Consider the following 22,859-nt stretch of genomic DNA (forward strand, 5'->3'; position numbering starts at 1 on the left):
ATAAAAGCTTTGGTCATTTTCTGTACTCCTGATGTCTCTTCTCACTACTTTACTTAGAACATGAACATGATATTCCAAACACGTGAGAGCTTTGAGTTAGGTAATTGATAGAATTAAGAATTTTTAGGATACTATAGAGGTTCTTAAATTCATGCCATTGACAGACTCCAGTCCAGATGAGCTAAAACTATGGGGTGTTTTTTTTTTTTTCCCTTCATTTAGAATAACATAATTGGATCTATATGTAGGTGGGAATTAGGAGATCTTCAAATAGTTTCAAGTTTTTCTTAGAGCAGTAAAATCCTTACTAGCCTCATCCTAACCGTTTTTGAGAAAAAAATCGCATTGGGTCTAATTGGGACTGCCTTTCTGGAGTAGAATGTCAGGGCTCTAATTAAGTTCTCTGAGATCCCTGTAGAAAGTACTGACGCAGGCTCAGAGGAGGACTTAGCAACAGGTGCATGCATCTCCAAGGAGAATTAAGCAATTATGTTTAACTGGCGCTTAATTTTTTTATTAACTGAACATTCCAGTTTCAGGCAACATGGATATTAACTTCAGGAACTTGACATGCTTGCAGATGAGAGCGAATATGAAACAGTTAATTACCTGCATTGGCAGTGATGAAACATCTAGTGTGTACCGCTGGGACTGGAGCATGAGCTGGAGGAAGGGCATGAGAAATCTCACCTGTCTGATCACACAAGATACTTAATCATAAATAACTTCTGGTATGTCTCAAAGAGGAATCTTCCCACCTGCAAGTCCATTGAAGTTCTGGCAGCTGGTGCAGATGGGGTTTGGCAGAACATCAGATCAGTTGGCGGGCCCACACATGGATGCCGCTCCAGCCACAGACTGCAGTCTCTTTTGCCTGATTTTTGCCTTAATTCAGCAGTGGGAAATACAACCCTAAGGAACTGTGAGATGGATCCTTTCTTCCTGTGCCTGTTTCTCTGAGAGCCAGAGACTGAACTCTGAACAGAGAAGGTGACTGCCTAAAAGGAGTAACCACTGAGGAAGCCGGAAAACAAAAACACGAAAGTCAAATCTGTTTCATTGTTTACCTTTTATGGAGAGGTCAATAAACCAGCTTCTATTTAGAAAGAAAAACTCAGGTTTTCAGGCACCTGCAATTTTTTTACTTTTAATCAATGTGGTTTTAGTGGGACTCATGATTAGAATAAATCAGTGCCTCTTGGTTCACCTTCAACCAGCATCTTGTCTTAGGGAGTATTTGAAAAACACAAGGAAAGGAAATCAACTATTTAATTGCTTTTTTATTCCACACCTTTATAAAAGTAACAGTTTTCTGGGGAAATAGTTTGGATCTAGTCACCACATATTAAAAAGTATGATGTTGAAGGATAAACTCAAAGGAGACCAGGTAGGGTAATACTGGGCTTAAAATGGAGGAGCTGAGACCTCCCGAGTCTGAAAGAGTTACATGACCCTATATGACTCACCTAAAAGAGTGAGTTCTCTTTTAACTTGGACCAAGAATGGTAGAGGTCAGCAGACGATTTTATTCCTGTGTCAGCTATTACTTTCAGTGTTGGTGAAATTAAAACTTCTGATGCCTGTTCAGTCAACAGAAGAGCCATGAGTGGTTTCCCACCCTGGACATCCCAGTTGGCTAAGGGGAGGCCGTTTCCCCTAGGCAGACTGGAAAAATGGGGAAAACCAGCATTTTGCCTTTTAAACCCCTTTTGCACATACTTTTTTAGCCATAAAATTTTCCTTATGACAAAATGAAACTTTATCACACGCATAAAAATTAAGAAAAAAAATCACAAGAACCATCTTTGCTAAATAGTAGATACATAACAGAAACAGGAGCCAGTGGGCACTTTCACAGTGATCAAAGCAGCCAAAAGCTGGTCCTTCCAGACTTACACTGGTTTTTGTTTTGTTTTGTTTGAAGGCAGGCAGCTTCACTGCTGGCCTGAGAAAGAAGGGTGATCGCTTTTGGGAAAGAACTGCCCTGCCCTCCAAGGTGGTGGCTGGAGTGGCCTTCGCCATTGCAAAGAAGGCTTGAGGAACTCAGCTTGTCTGAAAACAGACCTTTAGTAACTCACGGATATTGGGGCTGTAATGTGACCTGGTCATAAACAAAACTTCGTGCACTGTGGCATTGGGATACAGTTCTTAGGAGACTGGGTGGATCTTCAGGTGCTACAGAATGAAAGGCAAGTGGTGGTTGAAAATGTCAGTGTAGGGTAACTACAGAAGAACTGAAAGACAGGAATGGAATAATGAATTTAAGATGGTGGAGGCCTTCCTGAAAGAATTCAGGTACTTTGGTCCCCGCCCAGCCCTGTCAGCATTTTTCTTGAGATTTAACCTGTTTAAGGACTAAGTACCGTATACTAACCGCCATTTCTCTAGGAGGATAAAAGGAGGTCTCAACAACCATTTCTTCACCCCCTGCCCTTCCTAACAGCAGAAGTGAAGTTGAACTGGTGGTTCAGTAGCAGTCTCTTCAATAGGTGGTATCAGCCTGCAAAACATTCAGTCTACTCCATGTCCTGCCTCTTGCCTTTAGAGAAAGAGAGGTCCAGAGCTATGTTTCTCGTCCTGTGCATGAGCTTTGTTTGATTCACGCAGAACAGCAATTATGTGGTGCCCTGGGGTGGGCAAAAGTACTAATGCTCCTCTGCTCTTGAAGAAACTCCTGGTAAAATTTTAGTTCCACTATATGTATCAATAGGACTATCTCAGCTCTAAGTCTTGGCTTTAATAAGGCTCCACTGGGAGGGAAAATCCCAGAGTCAAAAGAAAGTGCCCTTCCCATCCCTACATCCACAGTGAGAGGTGAAAGAAGTGCTCATTCTCCCAAACAGAGCTGTCAGGCATAGCCCTGGGGTTGCTCCCCCGTAACTTCAAATGTATCAGGGACCAGAAGCGATGCCTATGCACCACCCTTCCAGAGCACCTCTGAGTGACCGTCTGTCTTGGGGTTGGTAGTGGGACTTGAACACCAAAGGCCTGGTTGCAATAAGCAAATCAGTTCTAGAGGCTGAAGACAACCCCTCCCCACTCCCATGTGTTGTCAGCATTTATCCCTGAAGAAGAAAGGAGAAATGGGATGTCAAAGATAAGAATGGACAGTCTTGTAAAACAAATGCCGAGGGTACCACCAATGCACAAGCTCCAGAACAGGTGGGAGAGTGACTGCCGGGGCTGAGAGCAGAAGCAAGGCCTACTGAGCATGGCGCACAGAGCAGTTATTTACAGGCTGTCCGTGGGCCTGGAAGGGGAGGGGCGGGAGCCTCTGGATAGTCTACACGGTGTCACCAGGCCACTCACCCCTGGGGCTGATGAGTCCATGGCACTCCACTATGCAGGTGCTGACCTACCTGCCAACCTTCCTTTTTGTCACTCTCCCACCAGGTGCTCTGCCTCCGGGGTGCTTCTGTCCCCGGTGAACTGCTAGAGTTTAGCTTCCATGGAAGGAGCTTTGGTGCCCAAGTGCTGATTAAAGTGAAGTTTCATTGGTGTGTGGCCTTGAGTTTTCCTCCTCCAGCAGAGCTATTCTTTGCTTAAGCATCCTCACTTGGGTCTCGTGTCTCTCCACCATGGCCATCATCTGAGACTCCAACTTCTTCAGTTTGTTCTGATGCTTCTTCTTTGCTTTCTCATAGGCAGCCACCAAGTTGCTGTGGGAGGAGAGGGGAGGAGAAGGAAGAATTTGAGGAGTGTTGGGGCACACACTACTGTCTGCTGGGTAACCAGGTCCAGAGAGAGGTCCCTCGGTCTCTAAAGTAGGAATCTGAAGTCAGGTGTTCGGCGCTCATGGCCATTCACCTGTTGGCTTAACTGTAGTTAGTTTCGGTGCTAGAGACTTCTCCCTAATCTGTTAGGAGGAATGTAAACCAACAACCCAGACTAGCCACATCCAAAATCAGTAACAGAAAAGGCAGCTGAATTCCAGAAATCTGTCATTTAAATACAAACGGTGAATCTGGATCTTTTTGTTGTTCCACGGCTGCCTACAACAGATGGTCGAGCGTAAACTACCAAGAGTGTTCCTCAAGCCCTGCAGTCTAAGTGACCTCACCTAGGAGGCGGGCACAGAGGCTCCGATGACTTCTCTTTACACTTTGGGCTGGTGGGATTCAGAGCACGAGGCCATAAACTAACATTGCCAGCCAAACACGGAATATAAGCCTTTGTGAACTTACAAAGTTCTTACAAAGAACTTATAAAGAGCATGGTGGAAGAGAACAGGGGGTGAGCAAGTCCTAATACCCTCTCTGGTTCAAAATAGCACCCCAGTCCATTCCACGTACAGTGAGGTCCTCCAAGTGTGGTCTGAGAACAGACTCCCAGAGATTCCCAAAACCCCCTCAGGAGAGGCCTTGGAGGTCCTTTACCTCCTAACTACACATCTGTGTGAAGCTAGATATTCTGGATTTATTTCAAAACAATATATTGCCTGTAGAAATGGATGTGTGTCCTATTACACCAGTTTATTTTGAGAGAGCGCGCATGTGTGCAACAGGTGGGGGGGAGGGGCAGAGGGAGGGAGAGAGAATCCAAAGCAGGCTCTGCGCTGACAGCGTGGACGCACTCCTTCGACAACCTGTAAGATCACGACCTGAGCAGATACCGAGAGTCGGATGCTCAACCAACTGAGCCACCCAGGCGCCCCTAAACCAGACCTTAAATAGATTTCCAAATTGTAAAAACGGTACCACTTTTCTAATTATCTTTTTGGAAAATAGTTATTTTTTAAATAAGTGCCAGTTGTATTATATGTAAATTTATTTTATTTTCTCGTAAATGAATAAAAAGTTACAGACATTTGTCTCGGTTTTAGTTTCTAAAGTGAGATTTATCAATAAATAATTTGAAAACAAAGTTCTTTGAGTTCCTCAAGTTTTGTGAACATAAAGGGGTCCTGAGCCCAAAAAGTTTGAGACTGCTGCCTTAGAGCAGTGCTCTGTAAAGTGTTGCTCAAATAGGGGTGCCTGGCTGGCTCAGTTGGTAGAGTAAGCATCTTCATCTTGGGGTCGTGAGTTCAAGCCCCACGTCAGGGGCAGAGTTTACTTAAGACAAATAAATACAAAATAAATGTTGCTCAAGAAAGGTTCTGTAGCCAATTTTGTTTGGAAGATGTTGGCTTAAACACAAACATATCTTTTCATTGTAGGACTTCTCAGAACCTTTACTGTGTTAATTGTTTTTGTTTTTTTTTTTTTTTTAAATTTTTTTTTTTTTTTCTCAACGTTTATTTATTTTTGGGACAGAGAGAGACAGAGCATGAACGGGGGAGGGGCAGAGAGAGAGGGAAACACAGAATCGGAAACAGGCTCCAGGCTCTGAGCCATCAGCCCAGAGCCTGACGCGGGGCTCGAACTCCCGGACCGCGAGATCGTGACCTGGCTGAAGTCGGACGCTTAACCGACTGCGCCACCCAGGCGCCCCTACTGTGTTAATTGTTAAGGGGACCACAGTGTGCTGTATTTCCCAAACATGTGGCCCAAGGACAGGCCTTTACTATTTCTTAGTCATCTATGTAACATACATAACACTATGTAATGCTCTAGGGAAGACCAGGCTGAGGGAGTGGGGGAGGGCAGGTGAGGACTTTTCATTCCAGTACTGGTTTGCAGTAATTATGGACCTGCCCTTCCTGGTGTGGGAGTCCAGGCACCCTTGAGAATCCACAAATGGAGATTTTACCTGTTGGCTCGCTTTAGGTCATTCACGAACTCTGCTGATTGCTGGTGTCGGATTTCACTGCTCTTGGTGAGTCTTTCCAAGGCGCTCACCAGCTCTTGCACTCTGGCCTTTAACTTCTTTTCTCTGTATCAAAGGAGAGACAGAGCACGCCTTGAGTAACTTGACATGATGGGGGCGGTGGCTATTACCCTGCAAGTGGTGGCAGAGAGGAAGGTTTAGCTTGTGAAGTCAAAAGGCAGTTACGAAGAGGAAGTTACTAGAGGGCTCAAGAGTTCACCTTCCGCTCAGCAGAACCAGAACATCTCAGCACTGCTTTCTTTAATGAGAAGAGCCCCTTAGAGATCTCAGCTCTCCGTCTTGTGTCACAAAGGAATAAGGCGGGAGGTTGTAGCCTTCCAGCTATGGGAAGTAAGCCAGTCTAGAAGTTTCTGCTTGGGCATACCAAATGCTCAGCCACAAGTACAGCTTGACCACAAAACCTTATCTGGGGCCCACACTCCTCTTTTCCAAGTGTGCTGAAGCATCTCTTGAATCACCCTGATTTGAGTACAAAACCTCTGGTCTGGGCTGCCTACCCTGGACAAGTCCCTACTAGGTGAAATCAACATGTACTACTTTTGCAGAAACACAAAAAGCAGTACTGATGGAGTGGAAATCAATATTCTCATTTTAAAGGTCCTTGTTCCCCCTTTAAAGTACTTAAATTAGATTTGCACTTTGAAAACTCCCTGCCCTATGGTTTCAAGTTCCTTGGGCTCTTTCCTGCTAGAGGAACTCAAAGTAATTGACTTAGGGTTCAGTTATGGGAGGTTTCTGGTGTCCAATGTGCATATTGCCTTCCTGTGATTGCTTCAAGAGCGTGAGACCTGGGCAGGGAAGCATTAATGAGACCTTCCCTCAAGAGGCACAGTGTTACCACATAGTCCCAAGTGTCACATGCAGCACCATCTGATCTGTTTTATTTGAATTCACTCACCAGGTTCCCCCATTAGCATGTAGGCTCTAAGGTGGCAAAGACCTTACTCAAATATACTCTGGTGGTACCCAGCACCATGCCTGGGTGACAACTTCTCCGGGACAAAAGTTGTTAAAATAGCTTCATAACAACTCACTGAAGGTATCAGATTCCTTGGAGTATAATGAGAAACCAGGATTTACGGGAGAAATTCCTCTAAAAATGATGCATGAGTGGACGACAAATGTACATGAGCACAACTGTTCTGGAAGGCAATTTGGAAGCATGTAGCAAAATAAAAAGTGAACATACTCCTTGAGTAGACAACCTGATTTCAAGGAATTATACAGCACATGTAGGTGCCTAAAGACACATGAGATTACAGCTGGACTCACTTCAGTACTGGTTACAACAGCTAAGAATGGGGACCAACCAGGGGACTGGGTAAGTTCATTAAGGTATACTGGTTCTATTGAAATGCCCTGCAACTATTTGTTAAAAATGCAGATCATCGTGCACTGGCATGGAAAGGTATCTGATATATCGTCAAGTGAAAAGGATAAGTTCTACTGGATGCCAGTTTTGCAAAGACAACTAAAAATCTGAGCGGGAACGGCTCAGACACTCTAACAACTACCAGACCAGACACTCTTAATAGACCAGAGAGCTACCCACCACTCAACAACGGGTAACTCCCAGAAGGGGTGACTGAAGGCTCTCATGTTCTACTTTACTCACTTCTGCATTGCTTAAAGTTTTTGTAATTTTTTGTATGCTTTTTGTAAAGTGTGTGAGAACCAGTCTCAGTGGTAACGCTTCCTGTAGGAGGGCTGTGGGAGGGTGCACAGATGGGCTAGCCCTTCCTGGCTTTTCAAATATCTTTTACGTTTCTGCCTCCAGTTACTCTAAGCGCAAGTCGGGCTTTCCGACAAGCTCACTAATGAAAGAACTGCGACACAAAAATCTAGGCTTGCTTTTGTGAGGATGGAGGGAGAAAGGTCTTTTTAAAGGAAACCTAACAACCAGCCCTAAGTCCCGATGACTACTCAGTGAATCCTCGCACCCACCCTAAGGGAACTGGAGCCAGGGCGGCTGCAGAGCAATTCCTGAGGATGTGAGTGTCTTAGGGGCCCTAGCGGCCCCCAGGAGATCTCAGATCTGGTTGCATTTACTACTGTAATGCAGAGAGCGGACAATTTTCTAGCAGAAGTGAGAAGTGTCATGGAGGGTGGTGACAGGCAGCCCTCTGTCAGTTGAGGCAATGTGAGGACAACAGGAAAGATTTCTCCCCCTTCCTTCTGGCTATTAAGAATGGGGAGGGGGTTATTTGTCCTACATTTTTTGTTACTGTTCCGATTCTTTTGTCTTTTGTTCTAAAGTTGATGAATAGTGTAAAGGGGAAAAAAAATCATGAAGTGAATTTAAAATGTCACCATGAACTCAATAAATTCAAAACAAAAAAACTGCCCAGAGCGATACCCTTTCCCACCCCAATTCCATCCACACCCCTGCCCCACCAGCCTAGAGAATATGGAAATCCCAGGCTCACCACAAAACAAAGGGTTCCTTTGCCCCAATACCCAGGCCCCTGGGGGACCGGAGGGAATTTTTCCGGACCTGGCAGGCTTTTCAGGACTGGGAAGACAGAGGAGAGGCCCTGCCCAACTGAGGGGCAGGGGCACACTGGGAGCTGCGAGTTGCCTCTAAGACCTTCCCTGGGCCTCAGGAAGGAGAAGAGAGTGCACCGGTTTGTACAGATTCCAGGACAGAACCAGGATGCTGATTTATTTACTGATACAAAGATGAGGCCAAATTTCAAACCTAAACCTAGAACATGGGTTACTTTACCTGTTTTCATTTGAGTGAGGCAGACACCTGTCATAGGAGTCATGGTTCCAAGTGTCACTCGTCGACTGAAATACGAAACCACTTTGAAGTGACCATGAAAGAGGACTTTACCTCCATTTTGACCTTAGTCTGCACTTTCCAATTAAGTTTTTCTTTCAGTTTATCTCTGAACTCAGGCAAAAGACGTGCAGGCAAAGCATCCCCTGATGGGAACCGAAACTATCCCCTTAAGCAATGACCACCCTGAGCCAGCAAAACCCTGCATGCACCCGCTGACCTCTGTCCCACATTTTCCCTACATAAACCTAGAAGTATCTTCAGCACTTGGAGGCAGTATTTAAGCCAACAGTCCACGTCTTCCCGGTGTTGGCCTCACTCAAGTAAATTCCCTTCTTGTGTCACTACCACTCACCTCTCTGCCTTTGGATTTTGTCAGTGGTGAGTGGCCAAACTTGGTCTGTGTGACCCCCAGCACCAGGTGCTCTTGCACCCCTGCGCCCCAGCTACAACTCTACATCCACACCACCAGTACGGCAGCACTAGCCACCGCGGCCATCTGAGCACCTGAAGCATGGCTGGTCCAAACCCAGATATGCTGCGAGTGTAAACACACACCAAAATTTCAGGACTTGATGTGGAAAAAAAAAAGAAAAAACATAAAATATTTCAACAACTTTTAAAATATTGCGGGGTGCCTGGGTGGCTCAGTCGGTTAAGCGTCCAAGTCTTGATTTCGGCTCAGGTCATGATCCCATGGTTCGTGGGATCTGTGAGCCTGCTTGGGATTCTCTGTTTCCCTATCCCTCCCCTGCTTGCATGCTTAAGCACGTGCATGCATTCTGTCTCGAAATAAACTTAAAAAAAAATATTGGGGTGCCAGGGTGTCTTGGTCAGTTGAGCGTCCAACTTCGGCTCAGGTCATGATCTCATGGTTCGTGAGTTCAAGCCCCATGTCGGGCTCTGTGCTGACAACTCAGAGCCTGGAGCCTGCTTCGGATTCTGTGTGTCTCTCTCTCTCTTAAAAATAAACATTGAGGGGCTCCTGGGTGGCTCAGTCGGTTGGGCGTCCGACTTCAGCTCAGGTCATGATCTCGCGGTCCATGAGTTCGAGCCCCGCGTCGGGCTCTGTGCTGACCACTCAGAGCCTGGAGCCTGCTTCAGATGCTATGACTCCCTCTCTCTCTGCCCCTCCCCCATTCATGCTCTGTCTCTGACTCAAAAATAAATAAAACGTTAAAAAAAATTTTAAAAAAAATAAACATTGAAAAAAAATATTGATTACATGTTAAAATGATATTTTGGATATATTGAGCCAAACATTTTACTAGAGGAAATTTCATCTTTTGTTTTTTTAAGTTTTAAACGTGGCTACTAATAAAGTTTAAATTGCCCACGTGACTTCCATTTGTGACCTGTGTTCTGTCACCAGGGGACCAGCGCATGTGCTTGCAGCACAGCACCAGGGGTCACCCTGGATTCCATGTCAGTAGGTTTGGGGTGAGGCCCAAGAGCACCCAGGTGATTCTAACTACCAAGCAAATTTACGAAATGGGTAAGGCTAAGTGTTCCTCACCAGATGTATGATGTACTTCACGCGGTCTCAGAAGGTTCTGGATCTGAATGCGATATGACACGCAGTGGGGCACACTTTCCTTAAGTCTACCACTTTCCTCGGTTTCTGGAAGTTCTTATTCCAGTCACTTTGGAACCTCAATCACTCACGTCCTATTCCCTCTAGTTTCTGGTTCAAATTTTTCTTGGCCTTTAGCCGAGAAAGAATTTATACTGTGTCTAGATAAGATAATGAGGCTAACACACCACTTTCTTGGCTCCACACAGAAAAGAAAGTAAACATTAAACACGACATGCTCCCTTTGCCCCTCCAATACGGTGTTTTCTGGAATGCCCAGAACAACATCATCCCTGCCTTCTTCCTGGTTTCCTGACTCAGGAACGCGAGCGTCCCCCAGCAGGTGAAAAGTCTCTCTTTTTGGTAGCATTCTCACTGTGCAAGCCTGTGGCACCTGCCTGCGCACACATTTCAGTCAAGGGCCCCCCACTCCACCCGAAACGATGGTCCTTCCTGCTCCCCGAGGGTCCTGTGAGCCTCTCACCACAGAGCCAGGGGCGGTTTTTCTTTTCAACGTGAGCACCTGTAAGTGGCAGCACATGTGTGGTCCAGAGAGGGCCGCAGTGCCCGGGAGGAGGGGAGGGCTCACCAGCCACCAGGGATGGGGTACGCGGTCTCCAAAACAAAAAGGCCGGTGGGCACTATAATCACAAACCCAAATGTGCTGGGCACGCCAGGGGAGCAACAGGGCGAGAGGCTGTGAGGCCGTCAGGAGACCTTCCGCACAGGCTGCGATCAGACCAAACCGCGGGGAACTGCAGCCACACAGCCACACGGCCTGCAATCTCTGGGTAATTGCTCGTTATACACAATTACTCAATAGCGAGAATCGTCTGCATATGTGGTTCCTCTCTCCCTCCCCTTCCACTTGTGAACCCCAGCAGGCTTCCTCTCCACTGCCACTACTCATCAGGTCACCCAGGACCTCAGCTGCCTACCCCTTCCCCTCTTCCTGGTGCACGCGCACCTTCATCCTTCACTCGGGAGCCCTGAGCCCACTCGGCCTTCCACCGTGTGGTCCCAGCCGTCCCTCCCTGTTCCGCACAGACTCCTCTTTCACTGCCCGACTCGAAATCCCCGAGTATTTAGGACTTGGGCCGTATTTTGCGTCCTACCCTTTCTTTACTTGCCTCTCTCCATTCCCATTTACGTTCCTAAAAGTGACCTACGTGCTGGAAGCTTCCAAGTTGTTATTTCCAGGCCCTTCCTTGGATCTCTGGACTTGTCTATTTGACATCTCTACTCAACAGGCGTCTATTTATCATGCCTGGAGCAGAACCTTCCAGATCATCGTTCCAATCCACCCTTCCTGCCCTGTCATCAGACAGTAACACAGCCCAGCTGCAGTCACCAGTCTAGAATCAGCCCAACTCCTCCCTTTCCTTGTCCTCCACCTCCACTCAATGGCAATCCCCATCCACCAAGCCTTGTGAAAATTCTGCCCCACCGCCTAGAGGTCCAGGCTGCCCTCACTGCCGACCATGAGCACCTCCTAACTGGGGTCTCTGCTTCACTTCTGCACCCTCTGGATTGGTCCTCACACAGTCGCTGGCTAATTCTTTAATAGGACAAATCAGATCATATTATTGTCCTTCAGTGCCTTCCACCTGCACTTAGAGTCAAGTCTGCAGTCTCACATTGATCTCAGAGGCCCTGCTTGACCCGACCTCTGCCTACCCAGTGTTGGGTATCACCCTCCCCCTTGCAGCCTGGAATCCTCTCAGTTCCCAGCACACACTATGCTGTTTCCCACCACACAACCCTGTACTAGGTTCCCCCTGCTCGACATGTGCTTCTTCCACTTGGCTACCTTTCCTCTTTCTCATGTCAGCTTAAATGTCACCTCTTTGTGAAAGCCCACCTTGCCTACCCATCTAAACATACGTCCCAGAGGTATGCCGTCACAGTACCTTGTCATTTCCTCCATACTATTCATTGCAATCTGTATTTAATTAAAAAAAACCCATCTCCATAGTGACTGTATCACATCACTCTAGTTATTTCCCTCATGGTCATCATCAGAGTCTGTAACTGCACTGACCTTTGAGAAAAGCCAGGCAGCGCTAACAGCAGTCTCTAAGTCCTTCACACAGATGGAGTTATTTACTTCTCACAACGACCCTTGGCGGTCAGTGCTATTAGTACTCTTCTAGTTTTTCAGATGAGGAACTTGAGACCCACTTAAGCGACTTGCCAGTATGCCCGTGGAATTGGCATGTGCCCCACGGTCTGTGTGCAGCCTGTGCTCTTCAGCACCTCGCTGTGGGTCACAAAGGGAGGCATGGGGCAGGGGGATAAAGACCTCTAGAGAAGAGCCCATGCCTGTGGCGCTGAGGATGAGGTGGCCCCAGGTAATGACGCTCTGCAGGTGTTAACGTTGGAGCGTGGCTACATTTTGCTGGGAGTAGCAGCAAGATGAGCATAACCATCTTTTCTGGCCCAGACTTTCCTGTGACCATGTTTCTTGCCCAGGAAATGCAGCTATGTGTCCACAGGCGGGCCACTGCTTTTACCTGCGGCTGCGAGGCACTCTGCTTCTAGGAGATCTGGGGAAAGGCCTTCTGTCTGGGCTCTGGGAGTGGAGGGGACGGAAGGGACGACAGAAATGAAAAGAAATGTCAGTTACCCAAGCTCCGCCCACCTCACGGGTGTGTGTGTGTGTCTGTGTGTGTGTGTGTGTGTGTGTGTGAGGTGAACATTGGTTTTTACCTATGCCCTTTGAGGCCCTGGCTCAGCAAGTTATTTACATGCTAATCAACTCACAGGTGCACTTTGTACCCCATTAACATCCTGCAGATCCACATGCATCTACAGAATTCTAAGCACAACTTTTGTTATCTGATTGCTATTCTAAATCAGCCAAATATGAAGAATCAGCAGATACAAGTTTAATAAAATAGCACCATTTAAAATAGTGGCCCTACTGACAAAATAGTGAAAATTCTGCTGCTGTTTTGCTCACGGGGGCTCCTGCTCTAAAAAGGACCACAGCTAATTCCCTCTTCATTTATTCTACTCTTTGTATGGCTCAAAGCCATTATTAATCCATAGCTGCTAATAACAGGGGTCAACTGGTGCCATCTTTTGTCCTTTCACGGACACGTGCTTCCTACAAGTCTGGAAGACTTCTAGAGCCGGGCACATTTTTGCAACTTGGACTTGGCTTTGAACTGAGAAGGCTCTTGGTCAGCACCTGTGGGGGCGTAGAGAAGAGCAGGTAGGTACACAGTGGAGGTGACAGGAAAGCTTCAGGAAGGTAAGTGTCCTACTGGAGAGAATGAGAGGTGGGGTCCACAGGTTGAGAGAGACAGGGGCATAAGGTGAAGAGGATGCTCCCGGGAAGATGATTGTCCAGATGAACCTGGATTACAGACTCTGTACAGGAGAAACACCTGAAAACGGGCTAGCAAGCTAATACATAGACGATCTCGGATGCCAAGACACTGAAGATGTCTGCAGAGCAACCTGATCAGAAGTGTGCTGCTCAAAGGCATGTTTGGTGGCAGAACGCAGGGTGAGCCTAACGGCAGAATGACCAATCAGGATGCTACTCCCAGAGTCCTGAGGAGTCGAGGGCTAACCTCAGGAGAAGACAATGCAAATGGTCAGGAATGGCTAGGATTTTAAGGGAAAGAACCACCTATGCTAACAGGAGGTAGAGAGAGAAACTTCAAAGTTGTAATCCTGGATCATTAGAAAAATATAATTTGTAATAAGTAAGAATTCTGAAGAAGAGGCCAATTTCAAAGTGCAGGAGCCAACAGATTACAATTTGTTTTGGACATGCCATGGGTTTTTTTTTTTTTTTTTTTTTTTTTAATACTTTTGTTGTTGTTAAGTTAGTTAGAGCATGAGCACGCACGTGCAAGCCAGGGAAGGACAGAGAGGGAGAGAGAATCCCAAGCAGGCTCCATGCTGTCAGTGCAGAGCCCCACACAGGGCTCGATCTCACAAACTGAGATCATGACCTGAGCTGAGATCAAGAGTTGGACACTTAACTGACTGAGCCACACAGATGCCTCTGGACATGCTGTGTTTTGAGGCTCTAGCATTTTCTCTCTAGCAGAGAGAAATGAGGCTGAGAGAATTTAGGGACCATTTAGAAGGAACAAAGGCATCCGAGTTGAGGTCATTACTCATGGGTGAGTAAGCCATGATCCCTGCCCAAAAGGGACTCTCCTTCTGCAAGGGGTGGCAGGTGAAACAGGGGGAGGGGAGGTTGGAACCAGGCACATGAGAAGCAGAGCAATTATGTGTTCTGTGATAGAAGCAAATTCAGGGCACAGGAACCAAAAAACAAAAAACAGACCCATTTTATAGACAGGGTAGAGGCACAGTGACTTGAGTGCTTGGGGTGTGGGGTTAGGTGATGTGAGGGCAGGAGCAGCAGCAGGAGTGAAGTCCCAGAGGCACAACAGAGAATAAGTGGTCTGGTATGACTCAGGGTGGCGGTGGGGGCGGGGTGGGGGGGTGGTACACATGATAGGAGGTGAGGGTGGAGAATCAGGCAGGGGTCAGATCACACACTGGCTAAGGAATTTGGACACCGACGACTGTGAGTCACTGGAAGGTTTTAAGTAACCAGGAGAACTGGGTAGAATTCTAAAATGGCCCCCAAGATCACAGGCGTGAATAGACACACCTTCAACACACCAGTGATTCAATCAAAACTAACCTAGGTGCTGCTGTGAGAGATTTTTGCAGATGTAATTAAGACCCCAAACAGCTGATCTTTTAAGATAAGAAGATTATTCTGGGTAGACCTGACCTAATTAGGTGAGCCCTCAAAAGGGGCTGGGCTCTTCCTGGAAAAGATTTAAAGCAGGAAAGGGATTTGATGAGTGGGGAGGTTCTCCTTGCTGACTTTCAGAATGGAAGTGCAGAAGGTATTTCAGAGGCCTCTAGGAGTCGAGTTATCACTGGCCAACAACCAGCAAGAAAATGAGAGGTGAGCCCTACAGCCACAAAGAACTGACCTGCCAACAGGCAGGAGTTGGAAGCAGATTCTTCCCGAGAGCCTCAGATGAGAGCATGGCCCTAAGCGAGAGTAGCCAGTCATACTGTGCCTGGTATTTCTGACCCACGCACAACACGAGCTAATAAATGGGTGTGGTCTTAAACCACTAAGCTTGTGATGATTTGTTACATGGCAACAGAACGCTGATGCAGGGTAACCATCAGATTTGCATCTCACAAAGTCACTTGGTGAGGCCCAAAGACCCCTGCCCAACTCCGCTGCGGCATTCTCGAGCACACACACGTGCTCCGGAGTCTCCTTCCTTGGACCCGTTCCTCACGGATCTGCTCCTGCACAGCACCCTTCTCCAGCCAGCTCTCCCATTCTCAACCAACTCCAGTTTGAATGACTGGCCACCTTGCTTTCAAACATCTTTTCCTGGTTCTTGTGTCACTCCTGCAGGTAGGTGTGTCGAGGTCTGTCATCTGGAATTCTTTGCCTCCTGCCTTGCATGCACACTGGCAGGCCCACGGGCCAGAGAGAATAGGAGGGGTTCCCGCTCCATCTCGATGAACTCTGAGACATTGCCTCCTGCATCCACTCCTTCCTGCCAGCTCCACTCCCAATTGGGACACATCCAGGTCCCCCAGATCTGGTGTCTCATGACCACACCAGTCAGGTGGGGCCCACCTGCCCTAGATGTCTCCTCTCAGGGATCTGATATGCAGCTCTTCTCCAAACTGCAGTGGGCTCGTTACTCATCAGAGAGAGAAAAGGATGTCTAGGTGCATCTCTGCTTGATGAGTCAGGCACATCTGGTCCCTGGACAGAGTGGCCACGGTCATGTGTGGATGAAACCTTTAGGTGGCATTTTACAGAATGATCTGGCACACGTGCATGCACAGGTGGTAGATTCCAGTTCCCTACAGGGCTCAGCAGAGCCCCTCGGGGGCCTGGGACTAGATGCCCCCAGCAGGGTGGCCGGCTTCTGCAGGTGGCTGTGTCGGAGCCGGAGCCAGGTCCTGATCTCCCCAGGTGGGGTCTTGCCCTGCTTGGGGGCAATCGTCTGAGGTGGTCACCATGTCACAAGCCCCATTCTTGTTATCTAGCACTGAAGAGCACAGTATCCCTACCTTTTAACCAACAGGACCCAGGGTCTGTGCGTTTGAGGAAGTTTGCCCCCTGGACCCCAGCACTTCATTTGCCCTCAGCATCTGCTAGACAGATGCACAGTCATGTACCAGGGGCACAGATGTTCCTCTCTGGCCAGACCATGCACACTACAGTGGGCAGAGTCTTCAAGTGAGCCCATACATGTGAGCTCAGCTCACACTCATCTGTTAGCACTTCTGCCAGCACACGGCTGGGCGGGGCGGCAGCAGAGAAGGTAAAAGCGCACAAATGTCCCACTGCCTCCCTGTGTGACCTTGGGAAACTACTCAGCCTTGCTGTGCTAGTCCCCAGCCCACCCCCATCACATAGAGAGCAATGTCTGCTCCTCACTGCCTCCCAAGAATATGATGGAGATGAAACAGCCTCTCTTCTCAGCTGTGCTCAGGTCCCGAAGGCAGGCTACGCAAACACCATGTAAGTACAGAGAGTCATTTCTGAAAATACATTCTTGACTGCATTTTTACAGTTCACTTCTTCGGTGGAAAGGTCATTCACTTCCATTTTACTAGGACAAGAGCAAGAGAGGGATCTGAGAGGAAGCAGGGTTTCGTGGCACACAGCTTGTGTGGACCACAGCAAAAACAAGGTGCCCTGATAAGAAAACTTCTGTGCAAGACTGGAAACCTGGTCATCCAGATGGGGTTTTATGGTAATGCTGGTGCCAGTAAAGCACAATGAATGTTCGTGCAAGTGGAGGGAACGAAATCAGACCAGATGGGAGTTACACAGTCAACGTGTGATTGTCTGGAGTCTTGGTTTGATTCCAAACAGAAGGTTGGGAGAAGACCCAAGAGGGTGGGGGTTGGGTGGGGAAGGACTGATGGAGGCTGACACCCAGCGAGGTGGCTGGCAGGGAGACTTGCCTGGGGCAGTGACCTAGAACCAGTAAGGCACCTACCTTCCTGAGAGGTTTCTCCTCAAAAAAAGACCGCTGCTTAGCCCGTCTCCCAAGCCCCTCTCTACCCCCGCTCTGTGCAGCCTGGATGCCTGGGCCCACAACTTTGTTGTTTGCAACCATCCTTCTTCCAAGGGAGAGATATTGCTGAAAATAGAGGGCAGATTCCCTCAGCTAACTTCCACCACTAGTTCGGCAGTGATTTAAGAGCTTCAAAGAAGATGTGAGCTTCCACTTGATTTTTAAAAATAAAAACACCCCCAAAACCTCAGCTCTCAGGTTATTCGCATTATATACCCTCATGAAATGATTATTCCAGTTCCTAAGCTATATTTACAGCATAATGACGTTATTTTCCTTTTTCCTGTAGTCCTGTGGGTTCTTTCTTGGCTCCATCTATCTGGGTCTTGATTAGAAATCCATGCTAACCAACTTTCGGCTGGTGATTGGAAGCCTGTCGTGACTGACAGAACAAATGAAGTCTCTCTCTGTTTAGTCAGCAGAACCTGCATCCTCCTTGTGCCAGCAAAGGCCTTGGGGGTTTGGGGAATGTGAAAAATTGAGAATACAATATCCAAATGGCTCCCAGTTGGAAGCAGGGAGTGGATTCGCATCCCATGTTTCTGGCACAGTCAAGTCATTAGGATTTGTTGTGGGCATTTTCCTTGGGCTGCTTTTCTCCTCCCGCCTCAAGCAAAGCAATTATAGTTTCACCTCATGGCCAGAGGGGCTGGCAATGTGAAAACAGAACCATTAAGGCTTGGAAGGGGAGATGAAACGGGACAGTGAGTAAATCAGGAGGGTAGTGAAGTTCCCCACAAGGCAGCCTTCCATCCCCCCCACGCCCCATGCTTGGAGGCCACACTGTAACATAAACAGCCCCAGCTGGGTCAGCACAGCAGCCTGAAAGTCTACTGTAGCCATCCCCTCTGACCCCCAAGTCCCCAGAAATGATGGGAAACCCATTTTTTAAAAGTCCTCAAGCATGTCAAGAAAGCAAGGAGTGCTCTTTGTATACCAGAAACCATGAGCAATCATAAAAAATGAAAGGCAGGTTTTTTTCCTTATTGAAAAGGGAAATAATGCAAAATGCACAGAGAAAAAAAGCTGCTACAAAAGGAGGGAGGGGATTCTGAGGTGCTCCAACTGGAAGCGCCAGCCATCTGGACAGGAGGGGACCAGACAGTCGGGCCACATATGCAGCCAGACAGCTGTTGTCAGCCGGGAGAACAGGAAGCCCAGAAGTTGGGCTTGTGACCCCAGACGGAGAGTCGCAAAACTCCACTCTAAAAAGAACTTACGTGTGAGGAAACAGAGTTAATACAGCAGACAAAATAATGTCTTAGAATGTCTAATAAATATCCTCAGATAGCCTCATCTTGTTAAAAAAGAGAGGATAGTTTTCATCACCCAAATAAAAAAAGAGATTATCAATTTCATCACCCAAATAGGAAAACTCAGTATGGAAGCCAGACACAATGGGTGTAGCTTAGAATCCATTTGTGAGCTGGAAAACTGAGTGGAAGAACCTCTTCGGAAGGACTACGTGAGCTCCTGTGCACTTGACACTTGGTTTGAATTTGAGATGTGTTGTGAGTGTAAAATAGATACTATATTTGAAGACTTAGTGAAGAAAAAGGAAGGAGAAGAGGAGGAGGAAAGAGAAGAGCAAGAAGAAGAAGAAGAAGAAGAAGAAGAAAAGGAGGAGGAGGAGGGGGAGGGAAAACTATCTTAATACATCTTTTAAAAAAATACTCTACATGTTGAAATATTTTGGATACACTAGGTTAAATAAAGTGGACTTACTGCTTTCTTTTTACTTTTGGAGTGTGGCTACTAGAAAATGTTTAATTTCCTAGGTGGCTTGCATTCCCTGCCTACTGGATAGCGCTGCAAAAGGATGGCGGGAATATGCAACGTTACGATCTGGGAGAGAGATCTGGAGGAGTCAGCACCCTCCTTGCAGGAAGAGAGGAAGAAGGGCGGGGTAGAAACACTGCAAGAGTAGAGAAAAAATGTCCAGGACTGAATAAATACACATATGGAGACTTCTTGAAAGAGCCAATGATGCTGAAAGGCAGTATTCCCCCTGACGATGCCTGTTTGATCATCACCATTTGACACTGTCCTGAAGACTCTAGTCAATACAACAGCACAACAAAAAAAGCAGACATTTTCTACTCGCTGATGAAATGACTGCCTATATGCTGTCCCCTGCCACCCCCCTTTCCAGAGGCCTGGCACCAGCAGGGCTTCTCCATGTTGAGCCTCCAAGGCCTGGGTAAAAGTGGACATACCAGCACATACTCTTTCCCGGGCCAGTCTGTAATGACCCACGAAGAGCTGACATGAGCAGCCAAGAGAACTCAGAAGAAAGCCATTGCTTCCGGAATAAACTGCTCACCGGGGTCACGGGAAGGGTGCTTACCGACGGATGGCATTGGCGAACTCGGCAGCCAGATCACTGTCGCTACATGATGTCCTCAGTTCAGCCAGTGACAGAGCTGGGGAGGCGGCATCAGCACACTCCTGGGAGGAGGAGGGAGGCAGTAAACACATTCTGGTTAGACCTGGAGTCAAGCCTGAGCACACATTGGAAGCACAAGGCAGCTCTGCCCCACTTCTTGGGACCTTTGTAGGCTGGCCGGTGGGCGAGGGGGACTCCCAGTGTTCTCTGAGCACTCCACACACATGTTCTCCCACTTAATCATCGTGGTGACCCTTTGAGGCAGATACAGTCGTTATCCCCATTTACCAAGGAGAAAACTAAGGCACAGAGAAGTTACGTTGCCCCCAAGTAACCAGCTAGGACGTGGTGGAAGCAGCAAACCCAGGTCAGCTGGCTCCAGGTCCGTGCTCTTCACCACCGGGTTAAGCCTCTGGTGGCTCGTAAAAGACAAGTGGGAAATACACCTGAGTTTCCTTGCTCCCCTCCCCCAACCCACTTCTTGGGAGAAAACCAATTTCTCTAGATTTAGGGGCTTTAGTGGGTTCAGTGTCAGCACCTAGAAAACCCAGGAAAAAAAGGAAGAACACAGAAGTGCACCCTCCATGTTTTTCCTTTTTAATTTTTTTTTTTAAGTTTATTTATTTTGAGAGAAAGAAAGTACAAGTTGGGGAGGAGAACAGAGAAGAGGGAGAGAGAGATTCCCAAGCAGACTCTGCACTGTTAGCACAGAGCCCAACACAGGGCTCGAACTCACGAACCATGAGATCACGACCTGTGCCGAAGTCAGATGCTTAACTGACTGAGCCACCCGGGCACCCCGTCCCTTTTTTTCTTTTTTTAATTTAAGTATAGTTGGAACATGTTACATTAGTTTCAGCTGTGACCCCACTCATATCTTAACCTTAGACAGGAAACTTGGCGTCATCTAAACACAATCCTCTCGTTTTATAGATGAGGAAGCACAAGAGCCAGAACTCCTAAATGCTAAACTGAGTTAGGACTACTCACAAAGCAATCATCACACCCTCTGAGCACTCTACTTTCCTGTGTGGAGACAGAGGTTAGCAGCTGCATAACCAAGTGCCTGGAAGGCCCTCATCTGACCACCTGCTCAGCAGACCTTTACTGCACCCCAGGCTGAGAATGAAAAGCTTGTAGTCTGTTGCAGGGGACGGCACGTAAACAAAGTTATATCATGATTGGAGGTGAACCACAACGAAGTATGACCTGGGCACTGGGAGTCCAGATGACCAGAGGGCACAGGGTCCCCTCAGCACTCTCCAGCACAGGGACCACACCCAGAAGGCCTCTGCAGCGGCACCGCCAGCCTCTGATCGATTCCCACCACCTGCACTGCCTTCCCTGCCCCTCTCCACCTTGCTCCTGCAGACTCAAGCCTCCATCTACCAGCCCTGGGAGCTCTTGAGATTCCAACACCCTCTCTTTTCGTGCATCAGCAACCACGCGAACATTTCATAAGACTACCTGGTGCCTCTCACTGAACATGTTTGGTAGTTAGTCTCTGTTGCAGAGAGAGAGAGAGAGACAAGTGCTGCAAAAACTGCAACTTAAAACTGCCCCCAACAAAACCCGCTCCAAATCTGCAACTTAGTAAGATTTGGAACCCAGGTTGCTGGCTGGAGAGAAGTTTTAGAATAAGCACAACACCCACCCTACGTAGCCAGCATGGATGTTCTAGACCCAAACCTGGCTTGCCACCTGTTTTTATAAGGCCTGCAGTCTAAGCGTTGTTTTCTAGTTGTTTTTTTTTTTTTAATGTTTATTTTCGAGAGAGAGGGAGACAGAGCCCAAGAGGGGGAGGGGCAGAGAGACAGGGAGACACAGAATCCCAAGCAGGCTCCAGACTCTGAGCTGTCAGCACAGAGCCTGATGTGGGGCTTGAACCCACGAACCACAAGTTCATGACCTGAGCCAAAGTTGGATGCTTAACCGACTGAGCCACTCAGGCACTCTGCATTGTTTTCTATTTTTAAAATCATGAAAAACAGAGTATTTTGTGATGTGTAGAAATTACAGGAAATTTCAATACCCATAAATGAAGTGTTATTGGAACACAGCCCACACCCCTCTGTGTCTGCGTGTTCTCTGCTTTCACGCTGCAGTTCTAAAACGGCAAAGTTAAGTACTTGCAGAGGAGTCTGTGTGACCTGAAAATTGTAAAATAGTGACTTCTGGCTCTTCACAATTAGGCAACCCCGCTTATAGACCGCCCACCTCATTTACCGACAAACAAGACCAAATCAATAGCCCAGAAGGGAGATTTCATTGAAATAGTAAATGGATCTAATATTTGAAAGACAAGATAATCAGCTTACAATAATTGCATTACCTGAACAACACAATGTACTGTTGGATAAAGCTTCTTACTCCAATGTAAAAAAAAAAAAAAAAAAAAGAAAAAAGAAAAATAAAAATAAAACCATCTGGCCTTTTTGTGTCAGATTTCTGTACTTTGAAGCCATTCCACAAAATATAGCGCTTCCCTCAGTCAAAATAAACACCAATAACTAGGAGGAAATGCTCAGCTCATGGGCCTTCTGGCAAGAACGCGCTAAGTCCATTTCCACCACACCTTAAGAACACACAGGCGAACACTGGAGCTCTGTCAGCTCCGTCCCGAAGTGACTGGTGACAAACTCAAACGGCTCTACAAAGATTTTTAAGGTGTTGACACAGAATGGGAAACCCCATTTTCTTGAGCCCCAGATATTACTATATGAAACTCTTCACAGGCCGCTGCCCTCCCCAGGCTCGACTCTCCAGGCACTGGGCAGATGGTTTCCTGGGACATCCACACAGTGACCTTCCCTAAGCCCAGCCTATGTACATCACACCCTACTGCAAAGCCTCCAGTGATTTCTCACTGTCCTCAGGACAGCACGGTAGGCTTCAGCCAAATCAAATCCTCTTCCCCCTGGGGGTCTTTGTCCTTGGTATTCCATTGACTTTACAGTGGACCAACCTCTCGGCCCCAGCCCTCTTCCTCAAGTTAGCGCCCACTGTCCACTGGGTCCCAGTTCAGGAAACCTGTCCCAAATCTCCACATCTGGGTTCCGTGTTGGGTCTGTGCCCTTCCATCGCACTGGGAATTGATCCTCAGCCTTAGGTCACCGTGTGACGATCACCTGTGTCCCTCTCTGGAATGTAAACCCCTGAAACTGCCTCCAGTCCCCATCAGGACCCGCTCACATCTATCACATGAAGGGATGACTGGAAAGCAGCCAGGTCTTGGGAGAGGTGGCC

General features: G+C 47.6%; 2 protein-coding genes across 6 annotated transcripts in view; one reads left to right on the top strand and one right to left on the bottom strand.

The window, feature by feature from the left end:
- The window catches only part of DCP2 (decapping mRNA 2), a 77,708-nt gene that overhangs the window by 53,858 nt on the left and 991 nt on the right, over positions 1 to 22,859 (top strand). The window contains exon 12 of the transcript XR_007156450.1: positions 19,879 to 19,883. The gene's annotated coding sequence lies outside the window, so the exon portion shown is untranslated. The remainder of the gene's footprint in view (positions 1 to 19,878; positions 19,884 to 22,859) is intronic.
- Positions 212 to 22,859, bottom strand: part of MCC (MCC regulator of WNT signaling pathway) — a 470,733-nt gene continuing 448,085 nt past the window's right edge. For all 5 annotated transcript variants that reach the window (XM_047878946.1, XM_047878931.1, XM_047878922.1 and 2 more), the window contains 3 exons: positions 19,575 to 19,675; positions 5,689 to 5,811; positions 212 to 3,659 (listed from right to left, as the gene is read on the bottom strand). In XM_047878946.1, coding sequence (XP_047734902.1) covers positions 3,479 to 3,659; positions 5,689 to 5,811; positions 19,575 to 19,675 — 405 coding nt within the window. In that variant the 3' untranslated portion in view covers positions 212 to 3,478. The remainder of the gene's footprint in view (positions 3,660 to 5,688; positions 5,812 to 19,574; positions 19,676 to 22,859) is intronic.

The sequence above is a fragment of the Prionailurus viverrinus genome, chromosome A1 (genome assembly GCF_022837055.1).
Source record: "Prionailurus viverrinus isolate Anna chromosome A1, UM_Priviv_1.0, whole genome shotgun sequence".
In the NCBI taxonomy this organism is placed as follows: domain Eukaryota; kingdom Metazoa; phylum Chordata; class Mammalia; order Carnivora; family Felidae; genus Prionailurus; species Prionailurus viverrinus.